This window comes from Leptonychotes weddellii, chromosome 11 (assembly GCF_054177405.1).
Source record: "Leptonychotes weddellii isolate Sample4059 chromosome 11, ASM5417740v2, whole genome shotgun sequence".
In the NCBI taxonomy this organism is placed as follows: Eukaryota; Metazoa; Chordata; class Mammalia; order Carnivora; family Phocidae; genus Leptonychotes; species Leptonychotes weddellii.
Genome location: NC_138379.1, coordinates 10,354,710 through 10,375,540, shown reverse-complemented (window position 1 = coordinate 10,375,540; position 20,831 = coordinate 10,354,710). Strand labels below are relative to the sequence as shown.

The following is a 20,831-nucleotide window of genomic DNA, read 5'->3' as shown; positions in this document are numbered from 1 at the left end:
TAAGGCATATCCAAAATAAATATGTAAAGAAAAATAAAAGTTGTCTTCATGGAAGCAACTTGTCTTCCTTGATTGTACTGAGTTACAGTTATCCTAAGGGTTAAAACAATTGATTGCTGCTGAGAATCCAGTGCCCCCAGGACAGGGTTTATGTGGCAGGTGCTATTGCTTCTCTCCGGCAGAGTCAGTTTACTTCTGACTCTTTCGTTCTTGATCTCTAATGCTGAGTTGCCATAGGATTCTTTGATCATCTGGCCAACTTGGAAACCCCTCCAGTGTTTTGACAGAGTTCTAGAAAAGATGGCCTTATTAATCTAGTAGGGAGAACGTTAAGGGTGCTATGAGGTTTATGTTAGTCTGATAATGACAAAACCTTGATAGCATTTAATATCAGTGCTTTTTCACAAAACTCAGTGTCCACAGTGAGTACTAACTTAAAAAAAAGATAAAAATAGAATCCTCCTACCTTCTTAAAAGGCCTACTGTGAGTGCCAGTCTCAGTTTTCCTCCCCTCCACCCCTTGTTTATTGTTTCCCTGTGGAAGTTTGCACCTGAAAAGGCATGTGTTTCTATTTAGAGACGATGTCTATGGTATGAAATAGTGAAAGCTAATTGATTTGGGGATGACATTTGCTGCTCTTGCTCAGGGAGCATTATCTAACCTACAGAGTTACGATAGATGCGGCAGAAGAGAACTCTGCATGTGCTTTTAAACTCTTTTGTCCTCATTTCAAAGCCCAGCTCATTCTCATATTTTGTTAAGAAGCAGTGTGGTATGACTGGGATAAGGAAGAAGAAGGAAAGTATGTTGTCACTTGAGACTGCCTTAGAAATGTTTCCCAGTCAGCGTTGGGTGTTTCCTGTCCTTTGGAAGAGAACAGGCCCAAACAGTACCTTCCTCATCCTGTAGCTGCAAGGAAGGCACCATGATCGAGGTTAGAGGTGACTGACTTTGCTGATTTTTAGTTGAGTGTAAATGAAACTAACTTTAAATACATAATGAAAAGATGCTATATTTTTAAAGGACCTATTTTGCATAAATTTTGTTTCTTGAACAAAATGTGAAAAACCTACAGAATGAAATTGCAAAGTCAATGGGAGAATCAGAGACCTAATTTAAGTTTTTTGCCTGCTTGCTGGGTTTTGTGCACGTTATTTAGTTTCTTTAAGCCTCAGTTTCTTAATGTAAAATGAGGAAAATAATACTTATCTCATAGAACTATTCTAAAGATAAATAAAGGCTTTAAAGCCTTTCACACAGTGTCTGGCCCAGAGTAGCTGCTTAATCAATGGCAGCTGTTAATAACTTAATATTATTGAATACTTTACCAGGCCAAAAAAGGAAAGAGAGAGAGAGAGAAAGAAGAGGACATGGGGAGTGCAAGGGAGGGTGATAACAAAATGAACTGATTATGTGTATATAAAGTAGATCACATTAGGCAGGGATGTCATGAGGATTAGTGTGATAGTGACCTTGTTGCTAAGTGCAAAAGCAAAACAATGACATAAAAACAAGTAGGCTCAGCACTGAGTGGAGGAGAGAGATGGAGGCAGACACCGCAGGAAAAAAAGCTGATTAAAAAGGGGCCTTTGATTCCACAGGCACAAAAATCCACAGCCAGGAATTTGCTGCCACCTCTGAGTCAGGCAGGGGGGTGGGGGTGGGGTGCACAATCCCATTAGTACAGAATGCCCAGTGGATTTAGTCTGAGAGTCACATTTCTTATTTGGACCAGTGTAGACAGTAGCAAACCCAGCTCACTTGTTTCCTGGGACAGTTGAGTTAGGGGATGGCTTTTGCAGAGCACTCACCGCTGACCCCTCACCGCCGGGACCTCTGTAGCCGCTCTATCTGGCTAGCAAGGAAGATTCGTTCAGACCTGACTGCTCTTTTGGAATCTTATGTAAGTTGCCTGATTTGCTGTTGTCTGTTTTCACTTCATCTCTTCTGATGCAGCCCCTTACTATCATGTTCCAGCCCCCAATACCAATCATTGAAGGCCCTAATCATATAGTCATTCATAGATTGGGCACCTATTATTTGACATGGTTCCTTCCCTTAAGGAAACTCCTATGACCTTATTTTCTTCTCTAGGCTGTTTAGGAGACATGATCTATGAATAAGAAAAATAGACATAGGCTTCTGAGTGGGATTGGCTGCATGTCATGGAGGCTATTCCTAATTTGATGGCCTACAGCCTGAATTCTACCAGAATAGATTAACCATGTGCCCTCTAAGTGTGGGTTCTTCATTCACATTGTTCTGAATTTTTGAGCAGCATAAACCCAAAGAATTTCTTCTGTACAGTATTAGCCACCCACTTTTTCATTACATATATCAAGTTTCTGTGTGTCTAAATAGAATGGTCACCTACACTATCAAAAGGATTCCCTAGAAGATTCACTGGGGACTTGGGGAAGTGTCAAAGGAACTAACCATGGAGTTCCAGATTGGTTTTCTGATAGAGGGAGATCACCATCAGTTTCCACCTAAGGCTCACTATTACAGAAACACTGAAGGAGAGTTGTAAATTTAAGTTCTCTGAGAATTGGTTTATCTTTGTACAACCTCACCAGTTAAAAATCAGACTCTTTAGTGCCTTTTTTTATTTTTTAATTTTTATTTAACTAATTCCCACTGAATTCTCTAAAGGATTGTCCTCACCGTTGAGAGTGGATAATGAAGGAGAGGGGGTTAGAAAAATTCTGCAATGGGTTAATTCTAGGGCTTCCTAAGGTCTGGTCAGTGTCTTCAAGTATGTTTAAAATACTTAAAACTCCAGTATGATTCAGGTACTCCAGTTTCCAGGAGGGAGTTCGAAGTGGGAAGGAAAAATTGTAGACTAGTGTTTTTCAACGTTTAGAATCTAATGAAAGCTGCAGATTCTCCCACAAAAAGTGAATAGGTAGTCAAAGCAGTATGTATCATTTCAGAGTGAATAAGGTCTTCCTAAAGTCCAGTCATTGGATCCCAAATGATCCAAAAATTTTGGAAAATTTTTATTTTCTTTACAATTTGGATCCTTGACAAGGAAGGTGAATTAAGACTTCACATGAGATTTAGGGATTAAATGAGAATTTTGGGATAATTACAGAAGATGTGATGTTTTTATGTATCCTTGGCCAGATGAAGCATCAGGGCCTGAACGAGAACATAAACCTGGACTCTGTGGATGGTGTGCCAATGGCAAGCACTGATTGGTGGAGTGAGCTGACTGAGGCAGAGCGACTCCAAGAGAACCTCCAAGCTTATCGTGCCTTCCATGTTATGTTGGCCAGGCTTTTAGAAGACCAGCAGGTGCATTTAACTCCAGCTGAAGGGGATTTCCATCAAGCAATACATACCGTTCTACTCCAAGTTGCTGCCTTTGCTTACCAGCTGGAGGAATTAATGATGCTTCTGGAACACAAGATCCCCTCCAGTGAGGCTGATGGGATGCCCATCATTGGTGGAGATGGTGGTCTCTTTGAGAAGAAGCTGTGGGGCCTAAAGGTGTTGCGAGAGCTTTCACAGTGGACAGTGAGGTCCATCCATGACCTTCGAGTCATTTCTCATCAGACTGGGATTCCAACACATGGGAGCCATTATATTGCTAATGACAAGAAAATATAGCAGTTATCCCTCCTCTCTCTTCCTCCTTCCTTTTCTGATGGAATATACACAGCCCTGAGGCCTCACTTTCCCATTCTTAAGTTTTGAAAGGTTGAAAGTTTTCTAACCTTTGAGACCATAGGCATTTTCATCAAGTAGGGTTGGAGACATGGACAACTGGGCATACAGGTTTTGTGTGTGTGTGTGTGTGTGTTGGGGCCATAAGGGAATGGGGGCCAGGGCAGCATCCTTCCATCTTAGTGCTCTAACCTTTTCTACCCACTAAGTTAAGTTTACAAGGATTTAATAGTCTGACAGAATAAATACATGTTTAACTTTAGTCCTAGATGACTTTTCTGGGAAGATTGAAACTTAATTAAAAATCCTGGACTCCAGCCAATTCAAACTCTTGGATAATAAAAATACTAACATTTATTGAGTATCTACTATATTGTAGCGGTATGCCAGGGGCTCTGTGTATATTATAATCTTCACAACAACCCTGTTGAGGGAGGTAGTGTTATTCCCATCTGGCAGATGAGAAAACAGAAATTATAACTTGGTAAAGGTTACCCAACTAGCAAATGGCACACTTAAGTTTGAACCCAGATATTTCTCATCCCAAAGCCTGTGTGTCCTTCACTTCAGAGGCCTGATGATGACCCTTTATCACTGCACCTCTTTGCCACAGCGGGTTGGAAAATACATTCAAGTATTCTATCCCCGACCCTGGAAAACAGTCCCCATTATATGTCCTGATAGGTCAGTAACATAATTGTAGTGTTAAAGGCGGTATTTGTTGCCCACGCTTGGCAAAGACGAGAGCAGTGGAGATGTTAAGATTCTGTTTGGGGAAAAGAGTAGGCCCACCAGACTTCTGAAATTAGGAAACTGAGGATGTGCAGTAACACAGCCTGCTTTATCAAGTGTCCACAAATGTTCTGGGTTGGGCACAGCTCACAGCAGCCTACCTCGCGTCTACTGTGAGCAGCAGTGTAGCGATACAGGCAGTGTAAGCAAGCGTTCATGGACAGTGGTTGGAATAGCACTCAGGTTAAAATGTCACAAAGTCCTTTACCACACATTCTCTGGACTTAGTCATGAGGGGAGGGTGAGGCCCACTCTGTTCCCCGTGGGAATGCCAGCGATTCTGAAACAATATACAGCACAGCCTCCATGCTTCACAACAGAGGGGCAGGGCGCTGTGTTTAATGTTCTTGAGAGAAACAGTGTGAAAGACACAACCGGTAAATGTGGGCACTGATGGAAAGGTCATTTGTGGTCGGGCCTGTGAAACTAGTGGTGCGATGTAAATTCAGAAGTTCTCAGGTATAACGTTACTTCACACTACCAATTAAACCCACCATCTTGGATGTGGGACCCAAATCAATTTAGTTTACTTACTTGAAGCTCCTGTGCTCTTAAGTGAACCATGAGTCAGAGACGGCTAGCACCCATAGGTTGCATGAGATGGGACGGGGTAACCTAGCTTGTGTCTTTCTCCCACAAGGGTTTGTGTCCAAAACTCCACGAGGTCAGTGTTATGAGGACCCTGGGTTGGGCACCGTGGCAATACAGGGGACATAAGGCCCTGCTCTGTAGTCTGCATTTGTGGAAATGAGCTTGTATGCATAGAAAACATCAATAATGGTTGGAATTGGGAGGGAGGCACAGGTTTAAGTGTTAGGGTGTTAAAAAAAAGGAGCTCAGCAAGGGCCCGAAATCCCTTTCTGGAGGAGGGGGGAGTTCAGTTGTGTCTCAGAGGTTGTCTGAGTACCAAATGAGAAATGAGAGAGACAAGGAAAGAGTTGCCTGGTTAGAAGAAAGTAAGGTGATAATAAACATTCGGGTCCCACTGCCACTAGAGGTTTATCATTTGGTTTTATTTCATTTGTAACTTTGGTGTATGGGTAGATACTTCCTCAGTAAATGCATAGATGCTTATTTCATTCAAGCTTCAACTGGTTCTTCTGCTTCAAGAGCAATATTTCTCATTGATAAAGTACCTGCTTATTAATGTGAAGCTCTTAGATTTATCTGTGGAATATTTTAGACTCTTTAATGGATAAAGATGTGACTACAAATTCTTAGTGGGGAATGACTGATTACAGACTTGCTCAATCTGAAAGGAGTGACCCCTCTCTGAGGGTTTGTCCTTACATTCAGCAGATGTGGCAGAGCAGATGTCGGCAGAAGTTTCAAAAGTCAATGGAACATGGCTTAAGCTCTGAGTTACATGTGAAGGAGTATTTATATATATGAGAGGCATATTTGGAGTGGCAGAGGGTCCAGAAAAGGTACAAGTACTAACTATTGAATGGGAGGAAATAGGAAGCTACAGAAGTCTCGATTAGGTCACAAGCAGCAAGTCTCCAGAGGGTACTCCCAGTGTTGTACTAAGAGTTCCGTACCAGTTTCTTCTTCAAAAAAACTTGCAATATGCCTCAAAAGAAGTATGGAGAAAATGCTTAGAAAAGTGTAGATAAATAAGGGAGAAGTGAGCACTCAACTTTAAAAACAAAGTCATAAACGTGAATGGATCTGAATGTGTAGACTGCATCATGCTTATCTGAAATGGACAAGACCATGAAGAAGGGACCCAACAATAGGTCCATGTTCTAGGTGTGTGTCTTAAATACAGATAGGAATAATGGCAACACTGTGGAAGAAGTATGGTTTCTTTAAGGATCCAGAACCCAAAAGAGATTTTTGGTCTTTAGATTTTAGTTTCCTTGTTCCTTAGATCTATATATGGATCGGATCTCTGGGGAATCATATTTTTATATATGTGTAAACTATATTATATAATACATAAATATAAAATTTATATATAATGTATAACATGTAACTATATAGTGATATATATGTTATATGTGTGTGTGTGTGTGTATATATATATATATAATTAAAAGGCATGAATGTAGTTCCTAACCCCTAACTTGTATTTTGTAAAGAGTATTCCCACAGCCTGTAGAAGTCCTCTGTGGGAGGGAGATTCTGTTTTCCTGAATCTGTTAAGGAATTGCATATATGAGCGAAGATAAACTCTTTTTACATTGATTTAAGAAGGTGATTTGGAAAAAATTTGCAAATTGGCACAAACTCATAGGCCAAGCATCGAATAAAATTAGCTTTGAAATAATCAGGTCTGAGGGAATTGAGAGTTTTAATAAAGTCATAGCCTTGGTATTGCTGTCATTCCAGCCTGCTGTGGATTAAAGCCCAATGGATGACTCATTCTTGTGACCACTGGTCAAACAGGCAGGGGACAAGTAATATTTAAGGGAGACCTATCTCAGAAGTGGTTTAGAATGACTTCGTGAATCCTTAGCTCCTCAAGTAGCTGAGCACCTTCTCTATATTAATACTAAGGAGTAAAATAGAAATGGAGGAAGCAAAGGGGCTTCTACCACGGTGAGAAAGTGATTGGTGAAGAGGAAAGGGGAAAAAAGGAGTTTGGATATCACTTCAATTAACTTACGGTGTGTGTGCATGTGGGTTAGTCTCTAGACAGTGTTTAGGCCAGGGCATTTAAAAAGAATGGTTTGGCCTCCTGCCTCGTTCCACCCAAGAATGAACCCTCTTGAGTGTTGGTACGTTGAAAAAGTGAAAATGATAAAAATGTCATCTTTCCACTCAAAAGCTTCTATAGAACTCTAAAGTCTACAGATAAAGACAGTAAAAATATAATTTGATCTTTTGGTGAAATGTGTGTGGGGTGTGCAGTAACATCCATGTGCATGTGATTCTTACATTACTTGGATCCATCTATTTTTGGCAGATAGAAAATAAAGATCCAAGAACGGCTAACAATAAAGATCTCGCCTCAGCAGGACCATGAGTTGCTTTTATTTCTGTATCTTTGGATGAGCAAGAAGAATTTCAAGTGATTTCAACATTGGATAAAATGTAATCCTCCCAGCCAGGGCCATGCTCAGTCAAGCATGCCAGGTAAATCACCATGATGCCAGGCCACTGGGAAAAACTCCCAAGGCCAGTCAGCCTAGAAAAGGTAGTTTGCCCCATACCTATCAGCTAGCCCGCAGATGAGGCAGATTTCCTTTCATATGGTTAAATTTCAAGTATTTGAACCCCAGGCAAACTTGAAGGACAGAGAAGAACCCCAATTAGCCCATTTCTAGTCTAGTTTGAAGGTAGAAACTAAGTTGGGAAAGATAAGAAAAATTACCAAGAGATGCTGTATTTTTATCCACATGTTCAAGGTAGTATGAACACTGCATTTACTTATGTCAGGTATTACCGTTTATCCTCTGAGAGACCATCTCACAAGTGAGGGAAGTGAGAATGAGCATTAGCTTGCCCAAGTCCCTCCCCTAGTACCTGACAGGTTTGGAGTTTTAGTTCTGGCTCCCAGACTCACTACACCCCACTGCCATGGGCCACCTAGCAATTGAGGTCATTTTATGTTGAAATGCGTTCTCGATCTCTAATTCACTTTCCTTGGATAAAGCCAATGTAAACTTGTGCCAAATCCCGCTCTGTGACAAACCTGGTAAGTTTCCAAACTTTGAGACAAGTCGCCTTTTCTGAGCTTCCTCATTTATGAAATGGAAATGACAACTTCACAGGTTGGTTGATGGTTCAGACAAGTATCTGAAAGTACTTGTGAATGACATACAAACATAGAGAATACAAGGATAAAATGGCTCAAATAGCTTGGATTCATGGAAAGCCTTCAGCTGAGGAGAGAGCTCTGTTAAGGATCTCAGAGAAATACCAGTTGCTCCTCATGATCCCATCTGGTCACAGCGTAGACGTCACCCTGTTGTGCCTGTGAGCCTTTGGCCACTAGAGGCCAACCCAGTCCTACAGGGAGCTGCCAGGAATCCCGCACCTCCCTGAGAGCTGAGACCGGCTGTTGTCTACACCCAAAAGGTGCCGTTCACAGTAATCGGGGTCAGACAAGGCTCCCCCTAGCAGACACTGCCCAGGGTGTGTTAAAGCACGCATTTAGACTTGGAGTCCCCTGCCAAAAACCCGCACCCTCCAGGGCTAGAGAGGTTCGGTAATCGCCCCAGGTGTCCCAGCTAGAATGTAGAAGAATTAGAACTACAACTTAGTCTTCCTGCTTCTCCATTAGACCAACCTCATCCTAGGAGACATCTGGTGTTTCTCCATCATTTTCACTCCCTTGCATCCAGCACTTTCTGGCAACCCTTCCTCTAACAAGGCTTGGAAACTCTGGGAACAGCAACTCGTAACCCAGACTTCTCTGGCCACCCCAGCCACCACCTCTACTATCATCTGGTGGTCCTGATATGTCATTGCTCCCCTGATATGGGAAAAGTGGGACCCAGTCTGAGGTAATGGTTAAATATGCTATTCCTTCCAGGATAAGTGACATTCGAACAAGGGATCCAGGGAAGCTTTTTAAAAATACATTTCTGAGGCAGGTGTCTATCTTTTAAGTCAGACCAGCCCTATGCCATACCACTAGGTAAATGTTTAGGACTGCTTTCTCTTCTCTCAATTATCCCTGGCTCTTATCCCCAAATCCTGGGGTGGAGGGAGATTTGGAGGTTACACAGAGAACTTAGCAGGCCACTAAACAAATTGACCAACCTGGTTCTAAGCTCCAAAGCTCAGGCTTTCCTGCCCTGCTCCATCCAAATTCAGCAGCAGTACATATTGATACCTCCTTTGGACCAGTAATAAGGATACAGAAAAGAACGTTAATGATAGTAGCAAACACTTACAGTGTTCATTTTACTCTGTGCCGGTCATCATTCTGCTTTACATGCATTAACTCCTTTATTCCTCACAAAAACTCTATGAGGTGGGTACTATGGGGTTGAGGGCAGGCCACCCCAAATGTGCTGCTTTGGCATATTGCTAAGTTACTTAAACAGCCAGTGCAAAAAGGATGCTCTGCCCCCCCCCCACTTTGTCCCCTGAAAGCAAAAAATGCATCTCCATGGGAAAGTACCCTCCCTGTAGCAGGGGCGGGACCTCCTCATCACCAGAGAGAGAACTGAGGGCTGAGAAGGCTATTTAAACAAACCTTGTTACTTCACTCATTTACTACCCCAAGCCCAGACCCCTGGGTATTGTCAATTCTTCACAGATGTGTTTGTCTAAAAGGTGTAAAATGTGCCTGCTCTGGTCACTTCTTTGAGTCTCATGTTTTCATATGAGTATGTACGAAATTAAATTTGCTTTTCTTTTCTTAATCCATCTTCTGTCAATTTAATTAGACAGCCAATGAACCTAGAGGGGAAGAAAGAAGTTTTCTGCCCCTACAGTATGAATTCTTATTGTACAACTGAAGAAAGAGGCACAGACAGCAGGTGGTTCCCTGCCCTGCAAGCACTTGAGGTGGGGACAGCTCTGAGAAAGACAGCAGGTATGCAGCCAATGGGGACAGGAGTCAGGGTGCAGCTGGTCGCACCAGGATGTGAAAGAAGAGCTGCGGGAGCCCCAAGGAGGGGAGGAAGGAATGGAGAGAACTTCTCCAAACAGGCACTTTGGGAGCTAGGCTTTGAAAAATGACAAGGGTTTTGGCCTCGGGGGAAAAATGAGAAGTGGGCAAGAACATTTTGGAGAGAAGGACCAGCAAACAGTCAATGCTTGGCTGCCGGCAGGCATGAGGCATGTTTGTGAATGTTCACCAGGACTGAGCACGGGGTTCTCCAAGAGCCACAGGAGGAGATGAGACAGGAGGAGTGAGGTGCAGGCACCTTCAGGAGAGACTCTCTTTGTTTTAGAAAAACAATTCAGATGGTTCTGTGAGAGCTGTCCTGGACGTGGAAGTGGCCTGGGGTAGAGAGAGCCATTAAGATGCTGCTGCTATTCTCAAGGTAGTATATGTTTCAGCTATTCATGGAAAAGTTCCCAGCACTAGGATACAGAGGTGAACACAACATAATCCTTGATCTTTTAAAATTTGAATTCTGGTGGGGGAAGACCGGCAACACATAATAATAATACAATTTAGAGAGGGATAAGAACTATGTAGGAAATCAAAAAGGTGCAATTATAAAATTACCAAGAGACGGGGTCAGGATGGGCTTTCTCAAGTGGTTATTTCCCCCGGAAATCTGAATGATGAGGAGTCAGCCCCCAAACGCCCTGAGAGCAAGTACCAGGGGCACAGGGAACTATTGAGTCCAAAGCCTGAGGCAGGACTGAGTTTCCTGTTCTCTTGGAACTGAAAGGAGGCCAACAGCAGCTGAAACCAGGAGGGGCAGGGGAACGATGCGAGTGCCAAGGCCCTCGGCCAAAGACCAGGAGAAACACACCTGTGGTTAAGCAGGTGCTTTATTCCTTGTTACAGCAAGGAAGAACGAACACCATGGGAAACTATGGGGTGTCTTGGTAAGAGAGTGTTGGAACTTAACTGTAGAATGAGGCTTCCGCTGGGTGCCTCTGGGGAGGGCCTGGGAAGGCAGAGGTTCGCTCCCGTTTGGACGCTGTCAGAAAGGAAAGGCAATTCTGATTGCGGATTTTGTGGGCGCCACAGGGACTGTGCTTTTGTCTGTGATTAGACAAAATTAGGAAGTGGCCCTGTTTTGTTTCACTTATCGTGGTCTCAGGATAGCTTTCTGTGAAGTAATGGTTCTATGAGGTTTAGATTGCACCAGCTTGTGACGCTACCGCAATCGAGCTGCGCACCTCGGATCAACGCTGCACATCAGGGCCTGCATGCTTTCTCGCTCACGAGAAGGAAGAGTCTGTGTGGAAAGGGATCTGGGTGTTGTTTTAACTGCTGAACACAGACAACAAGTGTACAACCAACTCTGACAGCAGCCAGTGTGGGGTTGGTGCTTCCTCCTAGATAAAAATGAACCCAATCATAGGATTGCCCCTGCTTTCCCACAGCACCCAATTCAGAGCAAAACTATACTTCGTTGTATCCTTCCCCAAACTAACCCAAGTCCAAAGCCTATAATGAATCCCTGCTTACACTTCCTTACTGAGGTGCCCCAAAGTTCCCCATGATACGCTGCCATCTCTCTCGCTGCAAGAAGCCAATAAACCCATCTTCGACTGCAGGTGTGTTGTCCTAGGAGTCTGGCTAAAGGGTACCAACAGTGCAAAGAGAAATCATTGGAAATGTTTAAGCAGGAAAGTGACATGATAAGACTTACATTTTTAAAACGAGTACTCAAGCTCTTATGAGCACGTGGGTTTATGGGGGCAAGAGTGGATGCAAAAAAAAAAAAAAAATCCAGATGATGGAGAACCTGAATTAAGAGTGACAGGGGATGGAGAGAAGGGGACAGCTCTGATAATCATGGCAGAGGAGTTAGCATGGGAAGCTGGGGAGAAGGACACTGAACTTTAGGAAGAGGGAAGAAGCAAAGAGTACCCTCTCCCAAGTAGGAGGAGAGTGAACAAATTAGGCAGGAAACATGGAAGGGGCAGCAGATATTGTGAGTAGCATAGGAGAGCACAAGTCTGCTTTTTATTTATTTTTTAAAGACTTTATCTATTTGACAGAGAGAGAGAGACAGTGAGAGAGGGGACACAAGCAGGGGGAGCAGCAGAGGGAGAAGGAAAGGCAGGTTTCCCGCTGAGCAAGGAGCCCAATGCGGGGCTCAATCCCAGGACCCCGGGTTCATGACCTGAGCCAAAGGCAGACACTTAACGACTGAGCCACCCAGGCGCCCCACAAGTCTGGTATTTAAATATGTTGAGTTTGAATGTGGAACATAGCAGTCACGGAAGGAGTGGCAAGGTGAGTACTGAGGAATGAAGCTGGATAGGAAGGTTAGGGCTCCACCACAGGGGCCTGGAACACCATGCTAAGGAATTTAGATTCATTCCACAGGCAATGAGGAACCATTCAAGGTTTTATATCAGTGACCCTCTAAAAGTTAGCATGAACAAGACCAAGACCAGAAGGAAGGAAAGATAAGGAAAAATCACCAGGGGTCAGGTCAGTTCTTCTGCCTTAGTTTTATAGGGAACTGCAAGGGTCCCCTGTCCAAATCCAAGTGCAGAGCCCCCTGTGATTCTGAGGGTCACCAGAGCTTTAGTTGTCCTAAGGCATAGCAAGAAATCGCCCTACTCTCCACCTTCCAAATTGGGCAAATTTTCGTCTCCCAAGAAGGTTTTCATTATAGCCAAGTTGGAACTAAGATTGAACTTAGTGACAAAAATGTATATACAAAGGGCCAAAATTTGGTTCTAAGCTCTTCAGAAGTCAAAATAAGGACAGAGACCTCTTTATTTTACGTGGCCTGCAGTGTCCATAAGATAGCAAGAACCCCGTTGTCCAAGGCTGCTCCAGGAGACAACATTGTGTAGTGTCCAAGGAACAACTCCCTGACGGTAGCCCAGCGGTCTCCATTCTGTCAGTGCCTGGGACAGGATGTTGGGTGGGTGCACCATGCTGCTACCTCCCCTTTGCCCATTCCTTTTATTAATTAATTTATTTATTTACTTACTTAACTTACTTGTTTACTTATTTAGCCTACTTGTCTAGAATATTTTGAGACGGTGAAAACTTGTTTTATTCACGTTTCTATTTATTCAAGAACCTTATGATGGGCAAAATGGGGCTTAAAACTGGTTTATTAATGAAATAATACATTTAATAATCTCAGAGGAACAGGTAACCTAAAAGGATTTGATAGCTGGCTCTTATTACTTGGGGTCCCACAAGACAACTTCTGGTTTTCTCTCATTCAGCAAACTTGTACTCATTAGGTGTTCTGCCTGATGCTGAGCTCTGGAAGTAACTACGGTGAGCACACTATCCCTCCCCCCCATCCAAAGAGCTCATAGTCAATTTGGGTCAAGAACTCATGCCAAGTGACCAACTCACAGTGACATGCCTGCTAAAGAGGTTGAGAGGAGTAAGAGAGGATTCTTCCTGGGAGATTGAAGGAGTGTGTGAGGTAGGAGAAGAGGCAAATAGAAATGTATTGTCAGGGGAGAATTAAGACTATCAGGAAGGAAAGAATCTGTTAAAAGAATCCTCCCAGGCCAGCAGAACTGAACCTATTTGAAAATGTGCCTACCTGAGACTGAGTCCTGTCCCAACCAGGAAGCCTTGCCAGATCCTTCCCACTTAGAATTTGTGTCCCTCATTCACTTTCTCATAATGTTCTGTTGGAAGCTCTATGACATTTCCACAATGAGTAATTTCTATTTTGTGGGTGTCTGACCCACTCAACTGTGAGTCTTGATGATACATCTTTGTGTATCCAGTGCACTATCACTCAGCTCTGCACATCACCATCAGAATTATCTGCACATTGTGGGGCGCCTGGGTGGCTCAGTTGGTTAAACATCTGCCTTCAGCTCAGGTCATGATCCCGGGGTCCTGGGATAGAGCTCTGCATTGGGCTCCCTGCTCAGCGGGGAGTCTGCTTCTCACTCTGCCCTGTCTCCCCACCACCCCCACTCATGCTCTCAAATAAATAAAATCTTTAAAAAAAAAAAAAGAGGGGTGCGTGGGTGGCTTAGTCATTAAGCGTCTGCCTTTGGCTCAGGTTGTGATCCCAGGGTCCTGGGATCGAGCACCACATCGGGCTCCCTGCTCCGTGGGAAGCCTGCTTCTCCGTCTCCCACTCCCCCTGCTTGTGTTCCCTCTCTCACTGTCTCTGTCAAATAAATAAAACCTTAAAAAAAAAATTATATGCACATTGTGACAGCTCAGTGTTTCAAGAACATTACAAAAATGGCTCTCCAAGAGACTGCTGTCTTGGGTTAGGGAATGGCAATTCACTCTGGCATACCCGAGCTAAACAGCACCTCCACCGGGAAGGCTCTCTGATAGGGGTGGTTGGGAGTGAGGTAGATTTTGGGGGCACATGTAAGTTTTCCAAAGCTAAGCTTCATGGTACATCCCTCCAAAACAGTGGCCCTGTTGATTCCTTCCTACCAAAGACCATCAGGAATACACCTGTATTTGAACAAAGTTGGGCTTATTGGCTCCTTACAAAAAGGGAGAGCGACCTGTGAACCACAGTGGAGAGGGTGGGGCTTCTCAGCAAGATGGTGTCAGGGCAAGGGACTGACAGGACTTGAGTGTTAGGTGATTTGGAAGAGGGTCTGAGGAAACACACTTTAGTTCTACAATGGTGCCTTCCCAAAGTGCAACCAATTCTATGTTTGGATGTCTGACTTTTTATCTAGGTGGCAGAAGGAAGAGAAGGGGCTAAAACCTTAATTAGTAATGATGCAGGAGTCTGGTTATTTTTAAGTTTGGACAGAATTCTTGTCATTATCTATGCATTCGGACTGGGCTGGATTCTGCAGTGGCTTGAGTGGCCCCTAGGCCCTCTGTTCCTCTGTCAGGATGCCTCCTAACGGTCTCCTGTACCGCCTCCCCAACCCCGTTTCTTGCAGCAACTGCAGGCAGAGCTTATGCCCAGAGCAAGAGCCACCAAAGCCACAATGGTGCCCACCCAGGTGCCAGCAATGGCCCACATTCTGGGCCGGCAGGGATGGGTCATGGATGCTGGCCTGTTACCAGTCCTGCAGCCTCACGGATCAATGCCCACTGGACTCAACCAGGACAGAAAGCTTGTGGGTACTGCTGCTGTTAAGCCAGGGGGGCCTGGAAGAAATGGGGGCATCCGGTCAGCTGTCTGCTGCCGGTCCAAGAGGGGCCCAGCCCTGAGGCAGGAGTGATTTGGCAGTCATCGCTGAGGCCACCCTGGAGTTAGCTGTACTCTGAGGGGCACTTCGTGGGGCAGTCCGTGGGGCTGTCCAGATAGAACATCTCCCTCAGGGGCCCAGGGCTCTCTGGTCCTTCACAGGGCCCAAGGGGTGTTCCACCTGGCAGCTGAAGACACCACCAAAGGGGACGGCCTGGGCTGCACCCAGCTCTGAGTCACTGCTGACACACACCTTGAGGTGCGCCCGCGGGTGGAAGTAGCAGGGGCAGGCCTGGGCCCCGCTGAGCCGGCTTGGGTTGCGGACTGTAGGGGCCTCCGAAGAGGACGCCCAAAGTGGCGGGCAGGGAGGCCTGCGAGGCGCACCCGCACACCGTGCTGCTCCCGGCGGGGTGCACCGCCTGGCCGCGGGGAGGGAAGAAGAGCCGGCCCTCGGGGCGGGGCGGGCCCGTCTTCAGGTCGTCCGCGGGAGCTGGCAGGGCAAGAGGCGTTGCGGGCGAGCGGGTTCGGGGTGCATCCTACATGCACGCGGCCTCGCCCTCCTGGTAGACGCCCCCCAACGTCAGTTGGCACAGCGGCCGCCCGCGCGCGAGCCCCGTTTCCGGTGGCTCGGGGGTTGAAGGCGGGCGCCGCGCGCCTCAGGCAGCCCGGGAGCGCGGGGACCGCGGAGTGGCGGCGGCTGGCGCGGCGCGCGGAGGCCGCCCACCTGTAGCACGGCGGGCGCCTACCTGCCGTTGGCCTCCCGCCGCTTCTGCGGGGTCGCGCCCGCCGGGACTGCGTGGGAAGACGCGTAGGAGGCGGCGCACGTGACGTCGCTCTTCCCGCGGGAGGCGGGTAGCGGCTCTCGCCTCACCTGGTCCTCGCGGGTGAGTACGCGCGCGGAACCTCGGCACGCCGTCTCTGCCAGGGGCTCGGCCGCGCGGCCCCGCTGGTCTCCTGAGCTCGCAGGGTCCGCAGGTGCTGCCGAAAGGCGGCCTGCAAGTCTGGGGGTGCAGGGCTCGGGGCCTTCCCCGAGTAGGTGCTGTGGCGTGACCGGCTGGGACTCCAGGCTGTGCATCTCCACGTCCCGGCAGCGGACGGAGAGCGCGCCGCGGAGGCCCGGGAGGAGGGAGAGCGGGGCGTCGATGGAGGCCGCCCAGGTGTGGGTGCAGCCGAGCCGGTGGGCAGTGAGCTGGGCGCGCTCTCCGTGAGCTCTGTGAAGAAAATCACATCTCATCTGTGGAGCACCTAGTATTTTAGTCTCTCACGGACTCCTGGTCACAGGATGCACGTAGGGCCCTGCTACTGCTATTGCACTGAATGCGGAAGTGGCCCAGGGGCACAGCCTGGAAAACTGGGTCTTTCTCCCCTTGACCGGGCAGCTTGTGCGTGAGGCACTGTGGCTGGGAGGTCACATTTACTGCAGGCTGATTTCCTTGTGGGCCTTCCGCAGATATTCCAGAAAGGAGCCCCTTTCTGGCTGGGGCAGGCTCGAAGTAGCTCTAGGGTAGCTGTGTCAGTGCTCCAGAGCCCGGGTGTATGGGCAGGGCTGAGCTTCTGAAGGGGGCTTGGCTACCCATAAATAGTCCAGGGTCCAAGAACTGTCATGCTCCTTTCCCAGCCTGGAGCTCTCCAGGGGTGCTCTGCTCCTGAGATCAGCAGCTCTGAGAGGAGCTCAGTGTGCCTCTGGGCGAGGTGCTGTATAACCCTATTTTAACCTCTCACCAGTTGCCTTTTACTTTTTAGGAATCTGAGGCCCAGAGAAGTCAGTCAAAGACCCCTGGTACTTTACCAGGGTCACAGTTAGGTACACAGTGGAGGGAACATTTGAATCTAGGTTCGTCGAATGCCAAAACACACCATCCACGGATCTGTGCCTGTCCTTCCTAAGCAGTGTCAGGGTCTGGATTTGGGATCACTTAACCCAGTGGGATCACTCCTGGGTAGATCTGGTTTCTGCAACGTACTTAGAGCAAGTTCTTTCTCCCCAACATGTGTGGCAGAGGGGGCACCATCCAGAGGAATGGGTGCTGGCCTTTATGTCCCGCTATGAGTTGGAATCTGGGCCTTAGCAATTTCATCAGCTGAGCCCTCCCACATTGTGGCTTTCTTCCCAGAGTCCCACTTCTCTCATCTGTTATACATTGAGAACAATACAAACCTCTTCAGACTTGAGCTATGAGTGTAAAATGCCCAGCAGAGTGCCTGGCACAAAATAAGGTGTCCATTTAATAAAGTGGGTTAAGTGACTTATTCAAGGTTTGGATTTGCACCCAGGTTGGTCTGAATCCAAAGCTACATGTGGTTCCTTCCAGTCTCTATTTTTGCATTCTTTTTTATTAAAAAGTGTAATTGATTTCTCATAAGGTACTTTGGGGTGGATTATTATTTTTTTTTTTTTAAAGATTTTTATTTATTTATTCATGAGAGACAGAGAGAGAGAGAGGCAGAGGGAGAAGCAGGCTCCCAAGGAGCAGGGAGCCCGATGTGGGACTCGATCCCAGGACCCCGGGACCATGACCTGAGCCGAAGGCAGAAGCTCAACCATCTGAGCCACCCAGGCACTGGGGTGGATTATTTGCTAGCAAGAAGACTATTCTCTGGGGAGACACTAAAGCCTTTTCCTCCTGCTTGTGTATCTTCCTTTGACAAGAACAAGTAATCATGCTGCTTTCGCACATCCTGCTCAGTCCCTTGGGCTTGTGACTTAAGAACAAACACCTCATGTCATTGGAAATCTAAAGGAGTCTGGAAGTTCATCGTGTTTGGTGATAGCTCTTTCCCGGGACCTGGGGCAGGTTTGGTCATCTTATAGCAGTGGACAGGGGAGAAGATAAACGTGCTTTGGCTGAGTGGTGGCTGAGCATTTGCTGATGTGGATCAGATGCAAGCAGGAGGAGGGCAAGGAAAATTCTGAAGATGTTTTGTTACCAGCCCAGGGCAGCATTTGCTGAGGTCTGGGGACAAGGGGGTCAAATGGTGCCCAGCACTCACATCCCCTAATTGTTCAGAGGCAGCATAAGGAACATACAGGCAGGACAGCCTTGAGTTAGATGCCAAGGCTCTGTGGCCTCGGCTAAGAAGTGTGACTTCCTCCAAAACTGGAACAAATAGGACTTTCTTTGCTATTAACTTGAAAAAAATCACAACAAATGCTTGTTATGGAAAATTAAAAGAGTAAAGACATTAGATAAAGTGATAAAGACCTCCTTCAGCCTGTTCCACTCCCCAGAGATTACCACATGAACAGATGGGTGTATCTCTTTTCACACATGTGAAAGGCACATATACACACGGTTTTCTTTTACCAAAATGGTACAAGGCCATACACACTTTCATTTTACCCACAGAGAAATTGATTCCCAGAGAAAGTGTTGTGCACAAGGTCACACAAAAGAGATTGTAGCGGGGCTGGATCTGAGTCCCTGCCTCCTGACTCCACATCCCAGGCTCATTTCACCCCACCCTGCCTCACGGCATCTGGGCCATCCTTATTCCGGCGGAGCTTTCCAGGGGACACACATACAATTACCCTTTCGGATAAGCAGAGGAAGTAGTCCAAATATTTAATGCTGTGCACGTTGCAGTCCCAGCCAATCAGAATCCACACTGGCTGGAAATGGGCTTTCTGAGGTTACTAGCTAAATATTGGCCCTGCCTGGGGAGGTCTCATTTCATACCTTACCTGTCTCTCAATGCATAGTTGGGAAGGGAATACAGGAAGGGAGGGAGGGAGAGAGGAAGGGAGGAAGGAAGGAAAGAAGATGCAAAATGGTCTTAAATAAAATCACAGAGGAAGAAAGAAAATGCTTTCAACAGAATCACAGTGTTATTAACAGTAGCATTATCTATTATTTTTTAAAATAAGGACAAAGGCAAGGGAAGCAAAAGTAAAAATGAACTATTGGACTTCATCAAGATAAAAAGATTTCGCACAGCAAAGGAAATAGTCAACAAAACCAAAAGACAACTTAGAGAATGGGAGAAGATATTCACAAATGACGTAACTGATAATGGGCTATAATCCAAAATCTGTAAAGAACTTTTCAAACTCAACACCCCAAAAAACAAAAAATCCAGTCAAAAAATGGGCAGAAGACATGAACAGACACTTCTCCAAAGAAGACATACTAATGGCCAACAAACACATGAAAAAATGTTCCACATCACTCGGTATCAGGGAAATACACATCAAAAGCACAATGAGATACCACCCCACACCAGTCAGAATGGCTAAACTTAACAGTGCAGGAAACAACTTATGTTGGTGAGGATGCTGAGAAAGGGGAACCCTCTTATACAGTTGGTGGGAATGCAAACTGGTGCAGCCACTTTGGAAAACAGTATGGAGGTTCCTCAAGAAGTTAAAAATAGAGCTACCCAATGACGCAGCAATTGCACTTCTAGGTATTTACCCAAAAGATACAAACATAGTGATCCAAAGGCGCTGCACCCGAATGTTTATAGCAATGTCCACAATAGCCAAAACATGGAGAGTCCAGATGTCTCTCAACAGATGAATGGATAAAGAAGATGTGGTATATATATATACAATGGAATATTACTCAGCCATCAAAACATGAAATCTTACCATTTGCAGAGCTGGGGATATAACCAGAGAATATTATGCTAAGTGAAATGAGTCAATCAGAGAAAGACAATTACGATACAATTTCACTCATTTGTGGAATTTGAGAAACAAAACAGGATCCTAGGGGAAGGGAGGGAAAAATAAAATAAGACTAAATCAGAGAGGGACACAAACCATAAGAGACTCTTAACTATAAGAAACAAATTGAGGGTTGCTGGAGGGGTGCAGGGTGGGGGATGGGGTAAATGGGTGATGGGCATTAAGGAGGGCACGTGATATAATGAGTACTGGGTGTTATATGCACCTGATGAATCACTGAACTGTACCCTGAAACTAATATACTACACTATATGTTAATTTATTGAATTGAAACAAAATAAAATTAAAAAAATAAGGACAAGGAAATCGTGCTGCTTAAGAGAGGGGAAGATACAACAATGAAAAACGAAATAAATAGGAAGAATTTGGCTGAACTGGATTTGGGGTACAGCTTTGCACTCAGTGGCTCTGTAACCTTGGACTTAATCTCCTTGAACTTCCTTTCTGTAGATGTCTGTGAACATGAAGAGGGAGGAGAGGAACAAAGAGGAATTGAACCAAGATTACACCAGTTAAGACTTGAGAAGTCTGGGAGACTTTTAGTCTGATGGCCTAAATTCCACATGGGGGTCTTAAGGCCTTTCTCACCCTGAGTTCAAGCTGATGGGGATTCTGGATTAAACCTCTAAATAAGTTTCATTCTTTAAAGTCGTATGGTTTATTTGGTAGAGGCTGGGATAACTGTTGAGAAGATATGGAGGTATAGTTAGTTATAGGGGCAAGTATAAGGGGAAAACATGAAGGATGGGGTGGCTTTCAACCTCCTCTGTTTATGGAGCAGCCTTTTTTTTTTTTTTTAAAGATTTTATTTATTTATTTGAGACAGAGAGAATGAGAGACAGCATGAGAGGGAGGAGGGTCAGAGGGAGAAGCAGACTCCCTGCCGAGCAGGGAGCCCTATGCGGGACTCGATCCTGGGACTCGATCCTGGGACTCCAGGATCATGACCTGAGCCGAAGGCAGTCGCTTAACCAACTGAGCC

At 45.8% G+C, this 20,831-nt stretch overlaps 1 protein-coding gene across 1 annotated transcript; it reads left to right on the top strand.

Moving 5' to 3' along the window:
* The first annotated feature begins 126 nt into the window (after nucleotides 1-126).
* CNTF (ciliary neurotrophic factor) lies at nucleotides 127-7,427 on the top strand. Its single transcript, XM_006728541.3, has 2 exons — nucleotides 127-1,904; nucleotides 3,128-7,427. The coding sequence occupies exons 1-2, from the start codon at nucleotides 1,791-1,793 to the stop codon at nucleotides 3,611-3,613; spliced, it is 600 nt and encodes a 199-aa protein (XP_006728604.1). The 5' UTR covers nucleotides 127-1,790; the 3' UTR covers nucleotides 3,614-7,427.
* The last annotated feature ends 13,404 nt before the right edge of the window (nucleotides 7,428-20,831 follow it).

Bases quoted from the DNA above. Each gene is read 5' to 3' on its own strand.
- CNTF (XM_006728541.3), top strand. From the start codon at position 1,791: ATGGCTTTTGCAGAGCACTCACCGCTGACCCCTCACCGCCGGGACCTC. The intron at 1,905-3,127 runs GTAAGTTGCCTG...ATCCTTGGCCAG, and splicing joins CTGCTCTTTTGGAATCTTAT to ATGAAGCATCAGGGCCTGAA.